Genomic DNA, 21,745 nt, shown 5'->3' on the forward strand with positions numbered 1-21,745 from the left:
CTCTCTCTCTCTCTCTCTCTCTCTCTCTTTTTCTTTATATATATTCCGTAATCCCTCGTCCCCATTCCAATCCCCAATCCCCATCGAATGGACAGCATAACCAATATCAATTTCAGGCATTGGAACAAGTGTTGCCCCCTGGGGCAGAGCGGGGGTGGTGGGGTGCTCATTTTTAATGCGCGACGACAGAGCGCCGTGCCGCCTGCATAATTATGCATGATCCTGAGGCAAGTCCAGTATTTTCTCTGCTCTGCCTCTGTCCCATGGACTCCCCCAATCATTTAAGCCACCAATCAGCGTCAGAAGCAGCAGCGGAGGAGTGGAGCACCAGCGGGAGAATCGTTTCAGTTTCCTGGCTAATGCCAACACGGATGGCGCCTGTTTTGAATTTTCAAAAAGTACGTGAAGGACTGGCACTGCCCCCCACCCCTAGAGAGAGAGAGAGCCACCTCCTCATAGCCACCACCACCACCACTGGACTGCATTGCTTTTGGTCCAAACTGCACCAAAGTATGGCAATCATTTTTGCTTTAAGGCAGACTCCGCGCTTGAGCTCCGTGGCGGCTTGTGCCTGCCTCCTCGTGGACTGGGGCCTCTGCCTCCAGGAATGACCAACATTTTCAATTACAACAAAGGAATGCCGGTCATTATTTATTATGCCGACCGCATGGCCTCCAGACTCCATCGCAGACTTCTATCCCCCCAACGCCCGAGCCATGGAATTCTCCATTCGTCCGTCCGTCCCGCCGTCCCGTACAACCTGCTTCCCTCCATCGCTTGGCGTAGCTCATTTTAACTTAAGCCTTCCACAACTGTCCTTTAGCCTTACGCCCCCTAGAACGCCCCCGCCCCGTACCACGCCCTAATTCTCCCACCATCGTCAGATGATATTCATGAAGAAAATTCACTGCCTTTTAGTAGATATACATTTTGCAGTCACTGTCTGTGCTTCGTCATTTCTCACAAACAGCCGTCCCCTTGGGCGGGAAAGCGGCTTTTCATAATTTTTCACCGACTAGAAGACGTGCGAAATGCAATTGCAGTTGGCCCTTCTTTTTTGACCCTATATTTACTGTGCACTGGGGGAAAATTGGGGCTAAATGTAAAAAGATGCTAAGCCACGCTGGAAGAGAGAAGTCTCTCTACTCTGTCTCGGAATAATTTCTGTGATCTGTTATGTTCTCTGGATCTGGCCATGAATCTAGCTCTGGCTTTCCTCTCTCCCTTCACTGCTAAGCCACACTGGAAGAGAGAAACCAAACATGTCTTTGCTTATGTCTACACACTTTTTCCCTCAGTGTAAACAACGATGGCCATCCAACCCTTTTTCGCAGAAATCCTGTCAGTTTTATGTGTTTATGAAATTTTTACGCTGCATATTTTGTTCTCTGGTGTGTATTTCTTTCCGTTCCGTCTGTGTAGATTTTTACATAATTTTCGCAGAGCCCACTGGGGGGGAAAACTCTCATAAATCATCAACAGGCCGGGCTTCTGCCTCTTCGGCTGCTCATGAAGTAGTTTTCTGTTCGGTTCTGTTTCTGCCAAATATTCTGCCAAAGTTCATTGGCTTCCCGGCGAACAGAAGACGTAAGGAGGGTGGGCCGAACATTTTAATTGCATTCCGAAAGCCAAGTCTTCAATTGCACACACACCACAAAATATGCAGCTGTCTGGCGGGAGAGACAAAAGGTCAGGAGATACTACGAGTAGAATATTCATGAGGTTAAATCTTGTCTTGAATGAATAGGCCATTCATAAATAACGTATAATGGAAACAAAAGGTTGATACTGCCACTGAAAACTAAGAAATTTCATCGATGATTCGAGGAGGGCCTTCGGGCTAGACAAAAGCCTTTTAAAAGTGACCCAAAAACGTCTCTGGCCTTGTGCTTCTTTTTTGAAAGAATTTCGTAAGAGTTTTCCTTTGGCAAATCACAGATTTTTCCCCATTCTTTTCATTGTTTTCTTGCTGTTTTCGTAAAATCCAACAAGTAGGTCGATTAAGGGAGAATGCATCACAAATTATGATTCGACAAAAAGAAAAACAAAGACCCAAACAAAGCGTGAAATAGGAGCAGAAGAAGATGCTGCGGTGCTCCATCCTCAAGCAGACGCTGGGAATACCTTTACCCGGCACTAAGACACAATGGGAGAGAGAGAGAACAAACCGCGAAAAAAAATTTGACTACGGGGGAAACATACTATTTTTGTTTAATTTCGGGCGTTATTTTTTATGTAGCACTGGGTATAAATAGGGTACTTTCCTTCGAAGATGATTCTTAAAAATAAATAAATTGAAATAAAACAAAACAAAATAAATAGAACTAATGATAAACAACTAAAAATAAACCATAAACCATAAACCAAAATAAAAAAAAATAATTAAAAATTAAAAATAATAATTAATAAAGGAATACGAACTTTGAAGTACAAATAAAAATATTTAAAAAAACTTATACAGGTATTTGTTTTTAATTGCAAAATTTTTTTTTTTTTTGGAACTTCCCGAAAATAATTTTTTTACTGTGACTAGTACCTTTAATAATCGAAAGAAAAAAAAGAAATTTAAAAAAAAACATAAAAAAGTTTTAATAAAAAACAAAATACAATAATAATTTCCAATTCCAAGTTCTTCCAACCTCCTCTCATTGCCAAAATACCTATTCCTTGAGAGCACAACTCAAAAACCCTGCTGCAGTCATCTATTATTAGTGGTGTCCTGGTTTGGTTTGCTTTTCTTTTTTCAGTGAACGGAAAATTAAGTTGTAACCCCGAAAGGCAAATGAAAACAATGATGAGGCTGCGAGAGAGGCTGATGATGATGATGACAGACCAAGAAGAAAATGCTGCTAATTTGCTCGTTTTGTATTCATGTTGATATTTTCCCAGTAGCCACGAGCCGGGGGAGGCGGCCCAGGCCATTCCATGCCACCTAATTGTTGTCCAGCCCTGACACAGATACCCCAATAAAACGGGACACAGAAACAACAAGAACTAGGGGTAGGGGCCATGCGGGGGGGGGCCCGTTGGTGGGTGGTGGACAAACAAAAGTAAAAAAGAAAACCCTTTTTTTTGCTGGTAAAAGCCAAACAAATGAGTTTTGGTCACAGGGAGAGCAGTGGTGGCGTATGCGTAATATTATTTGCTACTATTCTCGCTCGCTCTCGCTGTCGTTCTGCTCTCAATTTGATTAGGTAACAAATAAGCCGCACAAGTGGCGGACCCCCCAAAACCAGCCGCAAATAAAACAACCAGAAACAAGAGGAAACATGGAGCAATATGGCAGAAACATCGGTTTCAGTAACCGAAAGTTTTAATACCCTTACAGGTCGATCATTTCTGTGGAAGATCCAAGGGAGTGACTTTGAAAATATCCCATCAAATGATAGCTTTAAACCTTTACCAATATCTTCAATAAATTACTCTTTTTTCCCCTTTAATTTTAATATTTTTATTCCATTTTAAGCAGATAATTATTAATAAAATAAATAAATAAAAAATCTGTAAATAGCGAAACTTTCTGCCTGACAAACACCGCCCAAAAATAATACGCCCCCTGCCTCATAGAGTACCCCCAAAAATTCTATATATAAAACATATTTTTGATTTATTTGAGCGTGTAAAAAAGGGACACAAGGACCCAGGGACACAGAAACACAGGAAACGAAGCCAAACAACAGAAGCGCCAAAAAGTTTCTCTTCTGGCGATTGTCGAGGACACAATTGTTGGGGCCTCCTGCCTGCTCCACCTACGATAATCCTGTTAAAATTTGTTTGTTTCAATCGTGGGCGAAAAAGTTTTCAACACGACAAAGAGACAACTTTGGCAGGTTAACCAAACTCAAATCGATTTGGGAACACTAGTCTCGGGTTAAGGAAAAGGAAATTGATTTCGTATGCCAGGAGACCGTCACGTACTCTGCTCCTCGGCTTCTCCCCGTTGGGGTGTGGCGGTGGGGGGGGGCGGCAATAAAAGCACACAAGAAAATTCACAGCGAAAATGTTTCTTTGATTTGAAGCCAAAGCAAGCGATGGGCAAATTAACTGCGCTCCAAAGTTGCAGTTTTCCCAGCTTTTCCAGCTCCCTCTTTCACTCTGCTCTCTGCTCTCTTTCTCTCTCGCTTTTTATGGCTGACCATAAAATGTTTTCGCGCGAATTTTGTTAATTTTACTGAAGGGATGGATGGAATGGAATGGATCCCCTCTCTACACATAAATTTTCCTTACTACCGCGGGGTGTTTGCGTTTCCATTGTTTTTTGGGTGTTTTGCTGTAACTCATTTGAGCGGAAAGCATTGCAGATTTTTTTCCCCTCGAATTTTCCTTCTTTTTTTATGAGCAGTACATATAGATTACAAGGGGTATACGGTAGATATTCGAGGAAATATTCGACTGTATATATTTTAAAAATATTTTAACACTCTAGCACTTCTAGAAAGATTTTTATTTACTTGCAAAATGAACAAGAAGGGCTTTATTCCCCATTAAACGTTCTCTTTTCTTCCCCTCGAAAATCGAAAAACTTATTTCGGGATCAAATATTTCACTATAAAGTACCTCCCCATCGATTCACTTTTTCGCATATGTTCTCCCATATTTTTGTTTGGATAAAATGTTCTCGCCCCCAAGTGTTGCACACATGGCGTGTTGCACACTTGTAAATGCAATCGATGTGATTCAATTTGTTCGGACATTAGATTCGATTTATTAATTAATTTCGTTAGTGCCACACACTCGCACACTCGTAAAGCGAGGGAGAGTTTTCCCTCTCCCCTCTCCCCACTGTCCTCGCTGCGTGTTTTTTGGGGGGAAAAGATTTACCCGAATTTCCCGAAACTAAATGGGAAAACTGGGCCAGCGAGATGTGGCAAAAATAAAATTACATTTTCGGATTCACATTCGAATTCAATGAAGAGCTCATAAAAACAATTATTTTCCAAGCCTCTAATTCAGATAATAATAAGGAGATAACTAGAGTTAATTATAAAACATACAATCTACATAATTGGCTCAATAGCTGTCGAATATTTGCAAAATTATGTGAATTATGGGAAATTACTGAAAATTTATTGCGGGTTTAAAGTATTTAATTGGATTTTTGGGGGTTGCAAAAATAGACACAAAAATGGTATCAAAATTCCTTTAAAATGTGGAATAAACATTTCATTACATTTATTTGTTTAATTACTTTTTTTAGTTGTTAGAAAACTTTTCCAATGGCAGTGAGAAGGAAACTCATGAAACTAAGCCACAGTGGGAGAGAGAGACTCATTCAGGAGATCCACATATGTGGAAAAACTTATGTTCTTCCGTATTCTGGCCATAATAATTACATCGTATCCCACACAAGTATCCAATGGAAAGTACTCCAAAAAGAAAGAAGGAATCCCAACCCAAAAGCACTACAGACCTACTTAAGACAGAACTTAATAACTGGGCCACAACTGAGAGACCCTACTGTCCCAACTGTTTGGGTCTACGGACAAGGACTGGGACTGGGACTGGGACTGGGACTGGGACTGGGACTGGGACTGGGACTGGGACTGGGACTGGGACTGGGACTGGGACTGGTACTGGGACTGGGACTGGGACTCTGGTGTTTATTAAATATCTTCCTGGCCATCATTAGAGGGGGGAAATTGCTTGTAACACATTTAACCAACAGACAGACAGAGGGACACAGAGAGAGAGAGGGAGAGAGAGAGAGACACAAAGAGAAGCCGTGCAACAAATGTTGGTCTCGCACTCGAAAGTCATTAAGCTGTGCCGTGACTGCCTCTCGAGTTCAAACAATTATCTCTGGAGATGAATGATGAAACGTTCTCGTTTAGGGGAACTATTTTCTATTTTCCTTGTTATTAAAAACAAATTATTCAACTATTTCGCAGGCACTCGACACAGACACACACACAGACAATTTATGTAAATGATGGAAATGGTGGGAAATTACAGAGAAATTACAGAAACGCCATCGTTCACAGGAGGGAGAAAACTTTCCGCTAAAGTGCGGAAAAACTAATCAATCTTAATGCTCGCAAAACGAACAAACAAGCAACAAGCAACACACATTTGATGTCATTAGAAAATGTTGCAGGTAAATGGAAGAATGCCACCGATCCCCCCCCATCCTTCCCCTTCTCCAACAACAAAAAAGAACAGAAACAGAAAGAAAAATCGAGAGAAAATGCTACCAAAACTTTAAGAAAAGGCGTGGTAGTGGCAGTGGCAGCGACAGTGGGGGGAGTGGAATTTGACATTCGCGTTGCAAGTATTTTTGGGACGCTGCTTTCGTGATTGATGTCTCATCATTCAACTGGCAACAAAAAAGAGAAAAAGAAAGAAAATTCCGTATTTCCTTTCCTTTTTTTTTGCTGAGTAAAAGTCTTCCCTCCCTCCTTCCCCCTCATAAAGCTGTTTTTACAAATGTTTACAATGTTGCGTGATTTGCAATTGAATGGAAAAGCGAAGGAAAAGCGGTGAGGGGAAAATGGGGTAAATCTGCTGAAAGAAAAATTTGCTAAAATGGATCCTTAAAAGGTGAGACGTTTCCCCCGTTCGGGGGGCACTCTAAAAATATCTTCAAATATTTCTAAATAAAAAAGAAAGGAGTTTTTCGTGAAAATTAAAACCGAAATTCGTTTCCCTTCAAATGACTTTCATTTGTTTTCCCTCGAACCCCCCTACCGTACCCTTCTCTGAGACTGATTTCGCCCCTTAACCCACATATATTTTACAATCTCCCATCGATTACGTGTCATTTGGGCGGGGAAAATGTTTTGTAATCCAGTCAGATATTCTCTCCAAATTGTAACCTTGAAAGGACACACCAAAAGAAAATTTAAGCCCTTGCCAGAGAGATGGAGAGAGAAAGAGAACTGCCTTCCCGCCTTAAATTCTCTTTCTCTCAAACGTTATATTTATTTATTTATTCGTGATTTTTTGTTGTCCATATTTTCTTTGTTGGAAACGAGAAAACAAACCGAAAATTTCACACGCAAATCCCATAAATACAAGCAGCAGCTACCGTCGATGGCGTTGCCAAAATAAATTATCTGAAAGCGGTAGCACTGCCACCCACCCATCGACACCCCCCCGTGGTATCCATAGATTCCACGGCTCTTCTGCTCATACAATTCCCGCAAACAAAACAAATACATGCTTCAACAAAAATTGGCATGCAACATCCGGTGGCGTCTGCGCTTAGAATTGCATCAACAGAAGGAAACGACAGCTCCATGGAGTCGCAGCATTGGATGCCCTTTAAAGGGAATCCTTTTCAAAGATTTTCAACCTTTTTTTGTAACCTTTTCATCCATTGAAATAAAGAGCGCTCTCTCCCCTTTTTCAGAGTGGCTTAGCAGGTGATTTTGAGTAATTATGAAATAATTATTTATTTATTTTGGTCCTTCTCCTTCCTCTTTAATAATACAATACCCTCTGAGAGCGTATATCAAGTGCAAATGCAGGACCATCCTGAAAACAAATGTCGAATCGAATGTCAGAATATTGTTTTGCCTTTTTGGATCAGAGCGGAGGAGGCACAAGAGCAGGAGCAGCAGGATTCGAGTGGAACAGGACAGGACAGGACAGGATCCTAGCCGGCTTTTGTGTGTAAGCCAAAATGCATGTCAATGAAGAATATTTTTGGCGGGCAATATGCAAACATGAAACAAAAATGAATTTTCTATAAATAAAAGACCAAGGGACGAGACACACAGAGAGAGAGAGAGAGAGAGAGAGAGATGTTCAATGGGAAAGGGAGAGATAGATTTCCGAGGGAAAGAGAGAGATTTTCGGTGGAAAGACACTTCCAAAATAGGGGAAAAGCCAGTGAGGATTTTTGAAAATTTTTATGCATTTGTCATGAGTTTTTTTTGCTTGTATTATTTTATTTTGGGCGTTGAATGCAATTAGTAGGTGTGGCCCATCGGTCTGGACAGGAGATGGAATAGTTTATGGAAGGATAAATGATTTAGAAGTTGTGTGCATAAAGCAGCAGCGAATAAACAATCAAAGATCCACAGAAAAACACATTTGCATTTCCCTCCCCGCCCCAAACAAAGTTCTCGACTCTAGAAGTCACATAAAATACATTTTAAACACACATTTTGTATCACATTTAATTACAATATCAAAAGCAGCCACTAGAAAACCCCATTCAGAGGAGTCCGAGCGAGAGGAGCAGCAGCAGATGGGGAAAAAATACTACAGGACCAGCTATTTTTTTGACAGTTTGAGCAGTTTTTAGATACAAAACAGAGACTGAAAAGAAATGGGGGGCGAGGGGGAATTTTTGTGGCAAACAAAGCAAAATACGAGGACTCACATTTGTGACCTGATTTCTGGCCTTATCAATGCAATGCTTTTTCTTGTTTGTGGTTTCTGCTGTTGTGGCAGTCACATGACAGGACGGGACAGAACGGGACAGGACAGGACAGGACCTGGCTCCTTGGTTGCAATCTGCAACACAATCTCTGCTCAACAACGGAAAAATGAAGTTATTGGAAATGACTGTCAAGCAAAACGGCCATACACACAATCACAGGTCGCAGGACCTCTCTCTCCTTTTCTGCCCAGCCATACAAAATGTTTGGCATCTTTGGATTTCCTTTCTTCCTTTCGCCAGGCGCCATTCTTGGGATTGCCACAGCCACAGCCACAGCCACATGGCAGCAGGACTTTTTACTCCGTCTCGGTATCGGTAGAAGGAGGAGGGGTGCAGGATGGGGTGCAGGAGGAGTAGCGTGTCGATAATCAGACGTCAGCCATATAAAATTCAGAGCTTTACTATTCCTGGCAGCTCTTCTGCTTGTCGTTGGACACTTCCCAGGATATGGGCCAGGCATCGGCATCGGCATCGGTAGGGCGTTTTGTTTGTGTTTCTGGGACTTGGAATTGAATTTGTGGGAATTGAGTTTTGGTTAGAGAATGAATGGGGCTTTGAGTAGCTGCCATATGATGTGAGAATTTTGTATTAGGTGCTCGAAAAGGTGACTAAAAGGGTTCCTGCAATGTTTAATGGTGGAACTTCCAAGGTGGATCGGTATTCCAATCAGATATATTTAATATCCTAGCAAAAAAATATCTTCAGAAATCCACTCAATCGAAATTGCTTTCATTTCCATTCTATTTCTCGTTAATCCTTTCATATTACTTTCACTCATTGTCCATTAAATCCCCATTAACAGCCGCAATTATATTACGAGTATCCTGTCGTGCCCTTTGTACCCGTTTTGGCCCCATCATCTTTAATAATGTTTAATTGATTTTGATCAATGAAAATAGCCGTTTACATCGATTCAAACAAATGGCGAAACGGGGAACAAGGCCTGAAATAATATTTAATTAATTAATAACATATTGACAATGAATGAAGCAATTAACACACAGCTTTGATTATAGCGACAGCTCTATTGATTATTACGAGAAATCGAGATAAGCCTTTCCCACTATGAATATTGAGTGTATTGAATATCGAGTGTCTATTGTTTATTCATTTATTATTTCATTTCATTTCATTTTGAATTCGATTCGTTTTTTTTTTATTCCGCCATTTATTCGCGCATTCGGTGCATTAATGGGCAATTAATTTTTTATTTGTCAAACCAAATGCCAATTGAAGCGTAAACATTTCAATGGATTCCAATTCCCCCCCGCCCTACCCTTCACTCACACACACATACGCATACAAACCCCCGTCGCCCAACCCTTCACTCATACTCACATACACATACACACAGGTGGAGCCGAGCCGCATTTTGTCCTTCATAAAAAATTATGGACAGTGTAGGATTTCGAGATACCCTTGATTTCCAGTCAAAAGACTCTTTCATATCCTTCCTTTCATATCATATCCTTCGAACCGAAACTGCAGACGATACGCACAAAACGATTTCCAATAAGAGCACAAATTTTAGACTTATTAATTTAAGGTGAGGCACTAGGGGGCGGAGGTTCGTGTTAACACACCAAACAGGAGAGAGTCAGATCAGCACCATTGGGTGCGCCTCACCCTGTCACGAACTTCACTTGAAACGAGAGCACTCATTCCTTTTTGATTCTCTTCTTCCCTGCCTCCCGCTACACCAAAGCAATGGGAGTGGGAAAGGGACACGTGATCAAACGAAAAAAAAAACGAGACATGGGATAAACATATTTTCAATTTTTACACCAGAAAAAAAAGCATTTATGCCAAATAATATGTTTTTCTAAATTATATTAAAAATATGAAACACATATATGTACATATATCACACATTGCTGCACTTTTCTTTAGTAGATCTGCATTTTTGCCGCCATTCTGCCTTTATTGCGCCCCCGCCCTTTTTTGCCCGTTGGACTTTTCACCATTTTCCCGATTTTCACGGATAGAAACGCGGAGCTGACTTACGAACGCGCGCTTTGCCGACGGTAAAATGAAAGTGAGAGCGGTGCCAATGCGTTTATTCTTTGATCTCCTGCTCCTCTTCCTATTTGCTCTCTCTCGCACTCGCTCTCCAGCTACATACTTTTGCGAAAACGAAAAACGAAACGAAAAAACGGACGAGACAACGAAACCTTTTTGATTTCCCACATGAAAAAAAAGAATTTTTGCAAAAAAATAAATGGCTATCCACATATATTTCACATAATTAAAGTTTATACACATTTATCACAAATCGCTGCACTTTTCCCTCGCTGAGCTGCATTTTTGTCGCCATTTCGCCATTTTCTGCGCCTTCGCCCTTGATCAAAAACTTTTCTTGCACTAAAACACATTTATTTGTACATTTATACATTTTCCGAATTTTCTAGAATTTAGACGCGGAGCTGACTTACGAACGCGTTCTTTGATCGACGGTAAATTAAAAGTGAGAGCGCTGCCAATGCGTTTATTCTTTGATCTCCTGCTTCTTTTCCTGATGGCTCTCTCTCTCTCTCTAACTCGCTCTCCAGCTTCTTTTGCGAAAACGAAATGAAAAAGGGAAATAACGGAACGACAGAACATTTTTTGTTTTACACATGAAAAAAATTAATTTATGCCAAATAATATGTTTTCTCCATATGCATATATAAAATATATGAAACACATACATATATTACACATTGCTGCACTTTTCCTTCGTGGATCTGCATGTTTGCCGCCATTTTGCCTCTTCTGTGCCCCCGTCTTTGAAAAAACACATTTTCTTGCATTCAAACTCTTATTCTTGCATTTATATTTAATCATAGCACTAAACTTCACTGAACACACCTGCGCGACATTTTTCCCTTTAGATTTTTCACCATTTTCCGGATTTTCACGGATTGAAACGCGGAGCTGATTTGCGAACGCACGCTTTGACCGGCTGAAAAAATGAAAGTGAGAGCGGCGCAAATGCGTTCATTCTTTGATCTTCTGCTCGCTCTCCCTCGCGATGAAATTATGCAAGGTGGCCCTCTAACTCTTTTTCCCCTCTTATGTTACGCTCAGCGCTACTGAGAACGTTTGACGTTTGTACTGAGAAATGTAAGACATGAAAAGAGAGCGCGATGCGACTCTCGGACTCTCGGACCACCTTGTCTAATTGCTTCATGCTCCTTGTCTTCTTCCTCTGCTACTGCAAAAGAGATCAAAGTTTGGGAGTGGGAGTGCGATGGTGAGACTGGTGGGAGAGTTACAGTGAGCGGTGTAGGTGCAGCGCACGGTGAAATTGAGATCTCTTTGCATTAGCAGAGGATGGAGATGAGGAGTAGAGAAAAGCGTTAGCAACTGAGTGGGAGAGATGGCAATTAGGGAGCGTAGCAGGAGAGCATAGAATGAGCGCATTTGCATCGAACGTATGTTGCTGTGGCTACCTGTTGGTGTGAGTGGAATGGAGAGGATGTGAAGCGGATGTATTGATAGAGAAGGGGTCAAAGTCAAACTGAAACTGCATGTACATAGAACGTAATGTAGAAGTAGAATTCCATGTAGAAAACATAGAAATTGCAATATTTTCGTAAAATATTAACAAAATTCAATGAATAATAGTTAATAATCAAGAAAAAATATTCAAAAATTCCCAAAACGGATCTAAAACTCCATTAAAGTACAAAAATTCTCTTTCAAAAGTTAACCTTCAACCAAAATTCAATGTACCGCAATAAAGGAGAATATAAAAAAAAAAACAGTCATTAAATAATTATACAACAATAAAAAAATAAAGCCCTGCAGCACCTGGCCTCGTCTGAAGTGCTAAATTGCATTACATTTTTGCTTAATCAAATGTCAGAATGGCGGAACGGGGGAATGGGCGGCGGTTCGGGGGGAATCGCATTTAAAATTGCATCAATATGCAGTCAGATGGGTTTTTACATATATATGAAACAATATTTAAATTAATAATGCACACCGGGACGCACCGGATCGAATCAGGTAATCTACATATGCATATAGCATGCACCCCCCCCACGCCCCGCCCACCCACACGCTTATCGGATGATGTATTTTATAAAACAAGATATATTTTACATGTATATATTATAGATTTTCCCCGAGATTTTCACTTCCGTTTGGTTTTCCACTGCCGTGTGTGCAACATTTTCTCCCTTGCTGGTTTTTTTTTGCCGATTTTCTGTTCATTAATGAATTAATTGTTCCACCGGATATTTCAAACATTTTAGATTTGTGGTTTTTAATTTCCTGCAAAATAAACGGCCAATGATTTCATATAACCTACACTACTGCACTCGTACATCCCGTTACAACCACCACACGCTTTCTGCTCGTTTCGTTTTGGGGGAAAATCAAATGAAATTTCATATAAATGTAAACATTTTGTGGTAATTTTGGTTTTTCCAGCCTGACTTTATGGACAGAGAGCGACAGAGGGAGAGCAGGGAGTGGACTCTGCAGAAATGTTGTGACAATGGTTGGCCAGGGCTGCCAAATGACTGACAGAATGTGTGTCTGTGTGTGTGTGTGTGTGTTTGTTTAGTGGTTAAATTAGACTAAGTGCAGTCAGCAAATGTCAGTTTTTCGGGCTGCATTTTTACGATCTGTCGGGGAGCAAAACTTTTTGCACTAATAGAAATTATAAATTCGTGCATATGCTAAAAGTGGTTCTCTCTCTTTTTTGAGATACTAGCAGGTCTATGCCAAATGGAAAAGCCCAAGTGGAGATGAAACAACAAAGAAACGTGGATACCCTGGAATTCTTGGGGATTTCTTATTGGTAGGGAAACTAGAAAGTAACTTGAGAGCTCCTATGGTTCTATTTCTATAAATTCTTCCCTTTACAAAGGCTTTTGTTCCCTCTCTTCACACCTTTAGCTCTCTCCCAGTGAGACTCGTATCCCTTGTACTTCCCATCCCCGAAGCACACCTTGGATCGGGTTTCCCACTAGTTTTTTCTGGTTTATTTGTGATTTTGGCCATCTATAAATTCTGAAAAATTGTATCAACTAATTAAATGCCTTCTCAAGGATCAAATTCCTTAAATACGCTAAACGAAAATACATTAAATAAGGAAAAATTCCTACATTTATACGCTTTAACTGTTCGTTGATTAGTCAATCTGTTGGACAAAACAGATGAGCATTTTTAAACTTAATGGATTCCATCAAAAATCTTGAATTTTTCTGTAAAACACAGACCAGAGTAAGCTTTTAGGAATCGGTGAGGGATCTACTAGGGATTTAACCCTTAAACGAATTTAAATCCTCATTAAACATTCGGAGAGTTCTTCATTCAATCCGTTGTAAAACTTTCGATTGCCAGTTATTTTCATTTCATTTAATGGCAACGTTTTTAAAGTTTCAATCGTTGCTGGAGCGGACAACCCTTTTATTCGCCTTGATTTCTCCGTTGATTTACCTTCTTCAGGTCAGATGATTTCGTTAAGCCGCTCACAGCCCGCCCAACTAGTTGGCAATTCCTTAAAGATTTTCAAGGAAACTTGGCAGGCAGACCGCACTCCACCCCCCCTTCTATGGGTGGTGGCCATTGCGGGCATCCCGAAGTTGTTTGTTTGCCATGTGCAGCGGGCCCACAAAACATATTTCCGTTTCATTTACTGGCCAACAAAAATAAAGCGAAACCAGAGACTGGAAACTGGAAACTGGTAAAAGGCGAGAGGGGAAAATCGCTGGCCAAAAAATACCAGAAGAAAACACAACTCCATAAACTGGTCTCGACCCCGGCTCGGCGGAGAGTACGAGAGCAGAAATTGCTTGTAACCTATTTGGCAGCCAAATTTCATCATCGAAGCCCAAAAATTTGCTCGACCACAAAAATGTGCGCTCCGAACTTTCTTTTTAGTCCTGTTTTGTGTCCTTCGTGCTGTCACAGAACGTTTGCCCGTCGTCCTGCCTGGGTCCTGGAGCCGCCTGTTGGCTGGCTACTTCATTTTCTGGTCGCTCTCTGGCCAGGGCCAGGGCAGGGCAGGGCAGGGCAGGGCGTCGTTAGCAAGCGCCAGCAAACCTAAAAGGGCCGCTATCCTGCAGAATTCTTGGCACCCGGCATCCCTACTATCCCCACCACTATCACCCTCACAGGCTCTAGCGGCGTCGCATTCATGGGCCCGACAAGATAAACAGCATTTTAGGCAAAGGTCTTGCAGTGTTCAGAGTCCTGCCCAGGACTATTTCTAGGGCTGTTTTTTTTGTTTGTCTTTTTCTTGGAATACTCTTACAGAGGGTACAATGAAGCCCTGGATCTCCACTGAAATTTATATCGATTCATTTATACATCGATATCGATATCATATACGATTTTTGCGAGGGAAATGTTACTGCTTTGAAAATATTTCTCCACCGAATGGGAAAATGGCAATCACGCCTCAGAGCCGAATGCCGTGTTACTGCTCATCCTGCTCACCAAGATTGATATCGATATCGAAACGATAAGTCGATAAGAAAAACGATAATTACGATGGCTTCACGCTGTATATAATGATAAATAAAATGTTCTGTATAGCTTACACAAGATCGATAACGAAAAGTAATGATCAATCGATAACAAATACTATCGATAACCGATTTATCGATTTTTATATACTACAAATAAATCAGATTTTCTATATATGTAGCTCACACAAGATCACAAGGTCACAATAATCGATAGCGATAAATATAAATAGCTCCATCCTACTATCGATATGATAACGGTGTTCTTAATAAGTCATGCAAGATCGATATCAGTTTAACAACAATAATTCGATAAAAAAAAACGATAACTGCTTTCCATAGCTTCCGAAAGTTCAATCGATAAACGATAAATCTGCAAGAGTATCTTAACCTACAACACCCAAATCCACGACACTTAACCTTACTTATTTTCTGCTGGCTTTTGTCGCGATAACTGCCATGACTTTTGTGTTTTTTTTGTGTTTTCCTTGTTCCTGCCTGGTACCGAATGTTGTTCAGTTTGTGCCCCATACTCGTAGACTCGTATGTGTTCATTGACCGCATTTTAGCTAACTTTTTTCCATCATTTTCTTTTATTTTTACCACCCACTGCCTCCCCTCTAGCAACCGAGCGAAGCGAGCCATTGAAAGTGCATATATCCACATCCTCGTTCATGGAGGAGCAGTTTTACATTGATTTTGGGTTTTCCATAAAGTTCAATGGGTTTCTGGTTCAAAACGGAAACTTTTTGGCCAGCCAAGAATCGAGTTTAATGAATGAAATCACAAATATATATTGTGGGCTATGGAGAACATTGTCAATATCCTGATAAAGTGTTATGGGGGAAAGTGTTTGTGGCTTTTTGCAAAAATAAGACATCAGACTTGATTTTGTTGGAACCTCTATAGGAGTATAGGCGGAAAGGATTTACCATAAAGGAAAAAGCCACCTCTATATCTAGCAAGAGAATATTGCGGTAGTTACAAAGGCTTGAGCTAGTGCATTTTCTGGGAACATCCTTCGACTAGCTTAGGGTCTAGTTTCCAATGGAAACTTTCGAAAGGATGGAAGGTTTGGTAGTGGCTTTGTAATAGATCCAAGTTTGGATCTATTTGATTGGAATAATACCTAATATAATGTAAATGAATACCAACTAATAGCTTAAGTACTAATGAAGTATTTTTTATGTTTTGGATTACTTCTTCTATGGACCAATCGATTCTGTGCCGTCTCTGGCCTACTGGTTTGCGTTGCTTCCATCATATGGGACCATCTTGGCGCCTATTTTCGCCAGTTTCTCTAAAGTAAAACGAACAAATCTGTTGCTAAGGGCAAGCAATATGTGGATCTTTGAGTATAATGATTTGTAAGGACTAGAGAACCACGAGAACGCGATGTTCGAAGGCTACCATATGTATATATTTTGTGTAATAATGGGTAATATTATAAATTAATAGTGAATTATAATAAAATTATAAATTTATTAATGGCAAATGTTGTGATATATGTAAGACAGTTCTAGTCCAGGTTGATCTCCCAGCAATTATGGTACCGGGTGCCCCGTAGTGGTGCACTTAAGGCTGCCAAGATAAGGCTTTATTTATGTATATTATGGAAGAAGTTCCTCTGCTTTAACTTTAATGTTTTATAACACAAAATATTTTATATACAAATAATGGCGCTCTTTAAATGCAGGTTGCCGGAGGGCTCTCGTTTCAGAGTGGCATCCTCTGTTGGCATTTGCCATCTTCTAGGGATTCCCCGGAGGAGGTCATTGTACTATAGATGTTTTATAAGCTTTCCAATGCCTGCAGATCTCAAAGAGCACGCGTGTCCCTTTATCGTTTATTAAATTTAAAAGGAATCTAAAATTTGTCAACTGTCAACCAATTGACTTAACAAAATAATCTCTTATATTAAATCTTGCAGTCCACCCATAAATATATTCGCAAATGTAGCCAAAAATTCCCACAATTCAACAATATCCAAATGTCAACAAAATAGATAGTTTTATGATTTAACTGCAGATTAATGAACTTGGGCGAAAAACACACACACAGAGACCACACAGTGGCAAGTGGCAAGTGGAGCCATTAAGATGCCATTTAAACCCGAAATAACCGAAAAGCCATGAAAAGATAATAAATAATTCGAAAATTTGACCGCAAGGCAAAAGGCCAGCCTATTCGAAAGTGAAGGGTGGAGCAGTGGAGCGGTGGAGCGATGGAGCTTCTTAAGAGATTTTCCCCCAAGTGTTAATAGCTCATAAATATTTGAAAATGTTTTGCATTTTCTTTGCCATTCCGTTGAAGGCGGCCCCTGGGCAGGGGGCCGTGTGTCGTGTGTGTGTGTGTGTGTCTTGTGCGTTCGTCATAAATGGAGGATCCACAGAACGTCCCTTAAGTGTGACATAATATCTGAAATATTCTGTGCAAAGTTACACAAAGGATGGAGGATGGAGGATGGAGGAGCACATGTGCTTGCCTTGCATGGCCATTTAATTTTGCAAAATGTTTGTTTGATGTCCTTAATAGGCTTAGAGACGTTTGCTACCTTGCAACCGAAAAATGATGAAATATTCAAAAGTTTGTGGAGCTCCAAACCAACCCCCCCAACCCCCGACCGAGTAGGGCCAAGAAAGCTGCAAGTCAAACACACAAGTTTCACCATTTTTCTGCTGCTTTTCCTTGGCTTTTCCTTTCCCTGGCACATATTTCACTTGATAATGCCACGACAAGACCAAGTCCACCTCCAGGTTCACTTAGATATCCTTTTAGCCTCAGAGGCTTATCCCCGCCCCAGCTTTTGAATTGCATTTGCCTTTCCACACACACACACACACACACACACAGACACACATATGTCTGAGTGTCCTCTCCCGTGTCTCCCCTGGCTGTGCAGTGGCGCGCTTCCTTGAGAAATGTCGCCATCATCGTAGGTAGGTGGTCCCTGGTCTTGGGTCTCCTGGGTCTTGAGGGGCCAGGCACAACTTTGGGCCATTGAGGTTGTCGAAAGTTTGTCTATTCATTAACCCAAATATACATACTCGTACTCGTATTCGTCCTCGTCCCCGTATCTGTCTGTCTGTGTGTGGGGAGGGGGACTGGGAATAACACAAAAGAGTAGGCCAGGTTTAAGCCTAAAGTTCACAAGCTAATTTGCATTTTTGAGTGACTGCTCACAGGACTCTCGTGACTTAAAAAACCCCTTTCCCCATCTCTTCACCAAGCCAGATGACAGCGATAGGTCTGGCAGTTCTCAGACTAAAGACTAAACGGGGCTAATCGCATTCGGTTGGGCTGCAGGTGACATCAAAGGCCACAGGACATGTCCTTTAATTAAATTAGGATGATGTGTATTCGAATACACTTTCCCCACTTGATTTCAATATTATAATGTGAAGAAAACAACCCACTATGGAGCAAAACAAGCAGGTGTTTTCGTAACTACAAACTATGGAAATGTCCAGTGCTTGAATTGCTTCAGTCAACGGTTCCAGAATCAAGCATCGAACGCAGGAAGAATACCTAGGGCTCATCCTCAATCTGCGACTGACTTGATAGCTGTCATATTTATGGAATAAAATCATCATAAACATTGCTTCCGTCTTATCAAAGCTGCTGCTTCTAAACTTAGGCAAGAACAGCCGCAAACTGCATCGCGGGTATCGGGCTTCTAGTAAAATTCGGATCTATTCTCTTTGGGACACGTCAAACAATAGAGGACACGTCACAAGACCCAAGCTTCACGCCAATCTTTCTCTTTCAAACCTCCACACACTATCGCAGAGGCGCACCAAACGTAGTCCGCTGTGGTGAGGACCATCCACGCTCTCGTGACTCTCAGAGAGACAAGCGCTAGAAAGAGATAGCAGAAGTTTTACGCTCTGCACGTTTGCATGCCTACTGGCAAACGGATGGTCCTTGAAAGAGAACAGATGTGCTGATGACACCACTTAACAAGTGGTGACCCTTTTGATCCTCTCTGAGCCAGTGGTCTCTCTCCCTTCGCACTCTCTCACTAACACTAACACTAACTCTCTCGTAAAGAGGGCAACGAAAGCCCACACTGAGAATAATCTTGTCGTCAATTCTAGGACAGAAAACAGACACACATATATTTGGGTGTGATAGTGTTAGTGTTTTAATAAAAACTCACATGGCTGATCCAATACGCTGCTTATCTTTCTAATATATAACAGTTTCAGATGATTTGGAGCGACTTGTCTCATTTTGAATGGCAAGTAGATCCGTGATTATAACTTGCATTTCATCTCGCAGAGCTCTTTCTGCCCCCAAAGATTTTCGTTGCCACCACATCCGCTGTAAAGGAACATTTCGCACTCGTTCGTCTTGGGATCATAGGTAAAACTTTCAAAATTGTAATTGCAAAATCTGCTGCTGGTCGCTGGTAGTCCACAGATCGCTGCAAGGTAGAATGAGATACTTGCAGATACAGATACACCATCATACTCTCGCTCAGCTCACGATTCTTTAGGCGAAGAGCAACCCCAGACCAGACCCAGGCAAAGATAACGCCTACGATGAAAACTAATATCATTCTCGTTGCGGAATAGTGGGCTTTATCTTCCAGCTGATGTGGAGCGACTTGTCTGGTTTCTACGACGAAGTAGATCTATGAAGAATAACAATAATTTAATTAGTTCTGGAAAGGGAATCAGACCGAGATTCCGGAACAGAGAGACGATATTCTTTGAACCAAAAGATCCTAATATCAGCCACAGTCTGTACCATTTTTCAATCGAATATCTATTTATTCGTACAACTTATGATGTACAATGAATTATTCTTTGCATTTTGCCTCGCAGTCCTCTTTCAGGAAGAAACGATTTTCGTTTCCGTCACATCCGCCGTAATTGAACTCTGTGCACTCGTTCTTATCGGGATGATAGGTAAAAGATGGAAAAAGGCCACGGCAACGGCCACTAACTTCTGGTGGTTGACCACAGACCGCTGCAAGAGACAGTGAGAAAAGATACAATCAGTGTTACACTTCGATGCACCCTTTCTCTCGTTAAAATTACCATCCTTTAGGCCAAGAGCAGCCCCAGACAAGGCAAAGATAATGCCTACGATGAAAATTAACTTCATTCTCGTTTGCGGATCAGTGGACTGTTTCCTTCTGGTTTCTAACGGGAAGTGTATTTATAGGGAGTAAGAACTGTGTTACACCATTCAGTTTCATTAGTTCTGGAAAGGGAATCAAAGCGGAACAAACCGATTCAAAGTCGAGTCCGGAAGTTTCCTCGATATCTGATGGGCGCCACAACAGGAGCTCAGTGGCAGCAACGACAGTCTCTCGGATGAGACCAACAGTTGCACCATTCTTTTCTATGTCGCCCCTGCTGTCTTGGGACATTACCCCCTTAGTCTTATACAGAATATATACTCCCTCAACGAATGTTTCCTTTTGCTAATACCGATTGGACCACAAAAGCAGGCTTACCAATACTCAAGGCCATACGGAAAGCAGGTCAAACGATTCATTTGGCAGGCCAAACGCAGAGATTAAGTACTCTTCAACGGGCAGCTGAGAAACCATTAACAAATCCAGCCCGAGGGCACATCAATTTCTGTTCTCTCTGGCCTTTTTTCTAGAGTGAGGACTGAAAAATGTAAGAAAACAATTTTGTAATATTTTTATAGGTTTCATATGTTTCAAAAAAAGAAATTAATCGACAGTCAAAAGATGGCCCTCGTATAGAAACCAACCTTGTAGAGGCAGAGCATCGATCTGTGCATCCATGGCATCGGTTTATACTGAACCTGGATTGAAACCATTTGAAAGGCGAAGAAAGAGTGAAAGAAGGACACCAATTTTATAGACAATAAAATTCCGATATTACGCCATCATTTTTCAGATCAACATCCGAATTCCATTCAGCGAAATCTGGGTCATTTGGGTATCAAAGAAGTCATCGCCATGCCAGAATCATCCCATAGCTCCAATACCGATAGCCCATAGTCCAGCGAAGGCTAAACAGTTTGCAAAGTATGCAAAGATACTGATTCAGAGCCTCCACATTAAGTTGAATATACTATTCAGAGACTTTAGAGACTATACTATACTTTAAGGACAGTCTGCACTTGGCCGGATCGGACATCTTCCCCAGGCACCCTTTGGGCAGCCTGTTGCAAGACATAGAACGACGTGAGCGATGTCTTCTTCCGACTGGTGTTCCCCCCACAGAGTAAGGATGTCCAAGCCTATGATTTCCATATCATGGAGGCACTCCTAATGTCCTTCGATTTGTGAGAGGAATGTGTGCGTGTGAATATTATGTTCCTCCAGCGCGCAGGATCTTCCTTCATTGGTTTGGGCCACACGTGTTACCTTATTCCAACCAGTCAAGGGCATTATCTAATCAACAGCTTTTATCTGCCATCACACATGATGATTGCTGCTGCCTTTTATGACAGTCCGCCGGGGGAGGCCGCAAATCATGTACGCCCAATTAGACACTGCCTATTTTTAATCCCGACAAAGTCTTTGCCTTTCGTAATTATTTTTCAACAAAGTGAACATAGAAAGTTGTGATAGATTTGTGTGAAATCAGCGCCAACCAATTTCAAATCAATTACCAAAAAAAAAGAAGGAAAAAAGACCAGCTAGAAAGAGGCAACGAATCGGAGGACCTAATCGAGCGTAATGATTGCGTTGGCCTCAACAAATACTCGTCGAAGATCAGGGAGGAAAAAAACGTGCACAAAAGTTTCTGGTTTCCATTTCTGGTCCTGAATTTGCGCCAAATTAAGCGCTCATTATTTTAAGTGTGCTGCCGAAAGGAATCCATAGAACATTCTATCTAATGGATGGCCGGCAAAACTTTAAGGCCACGTTGAAGGGCATTTAAAGTTGTTCGGGTCTTAATGAACA

The 21,745-nt window shown here is 41.3% G+C and overlaps 2 protein-coding genes across 2 annotated transcripts; both read right to left on the reverse strand.

Moving 5' to 3' along the window:
- Window positions 1-18,956: 18,956 nt before the first annotated feature.
- Window positions 18,957-19,464, reverse strand: LOC108161559 (male accessory gland serine protease inhibitor-like). Its single transcript, XM_017295842.2, has 2 exons — window positions 19,336-19,464; window positions 18,957-19,273 (listed from the first exon to the last, which is right to left on the reverse strand). Exons 1-2 carry the CDS (start codon window positions 19,406-19,408, stop codon window positions 19,104-19,106), a joined length of 243 nt encoding a protein of 80 aa, XP_017151331.1. The 5' UTR covers window positions 19,409-19,464; the 3' UTR covers window positions 18,957-19,103.
- A 132-nt stretch (window positions 19,465-19,596) lies between these two features.
- On the reverse strand, window positions 19,597-20,011 carry LOC108161560 (male accessory gland serine protease inhibitor-like). The gene is made up of 2 exons (XM_017295843.2): window positions 19,893-20,011; window positions 19,597-19,821 (listed from the first exon to the last, which is right to left on the reverse strand). Exons 1-2 carry the CDS (start codon window positions 19,957-19,959, stop codon window positions 19,652-19,654), a joined length of 237 nt encoding a protein of 78 aa, XP_017151332.1. The 5' UTR covers window positions 19,960-20,011; the 3' UTR covers window positions 19,597-19,651.
- Between the last annotated feature and the right edge of the window lie 1,734 nt (window positions 20,012-21,745).

The sequence above is a fragment of the Drosophila miranda genome, chromosome 4, assembly GCF_003369915.1.
Source record: "Drosophila miranda strain MSH22 chromosome 4, D.miranda_PacBio2.1, whole genome shotgun sequence".
Classification (NCBI taxonomy): Eukaryota; Metazoa; Arthropoda; class Insecta; order Diptera; family Drosophilidae; genus Drosophila; species Drosophila miranda.

Coding starts and splice junctions, on each gene's coding strand:
- LOC108161559 (XM_017295842.2), bottom strand. CDS start 19,408: ATGATATTAGTTTTCATCGTAGGCGTTATCTTTGCCTGGGTCTGGTCT. Junction 19,274..19,335: donor TGCTCTTCGCCTAAAGAATC/GTGAGCTGAGCG, acceptor TCTACCTTGCAG/CGATCTGTGGACTACCAGCG.
- LOC108161560 (XM_017295843.2), bottom strand. CDS start 19,959: ATGAAGTTAATTTTCATCGTAGGCATTATCTTTGCCTTGTCTGGGGCT. Junction 19,822..19,892: donor TGCTCTTGGCCTAAAGGATG/GTAATTTTAACG, acceptor TGTCTCTTGCAG/CGGTCTGTGGTCAACCACCA.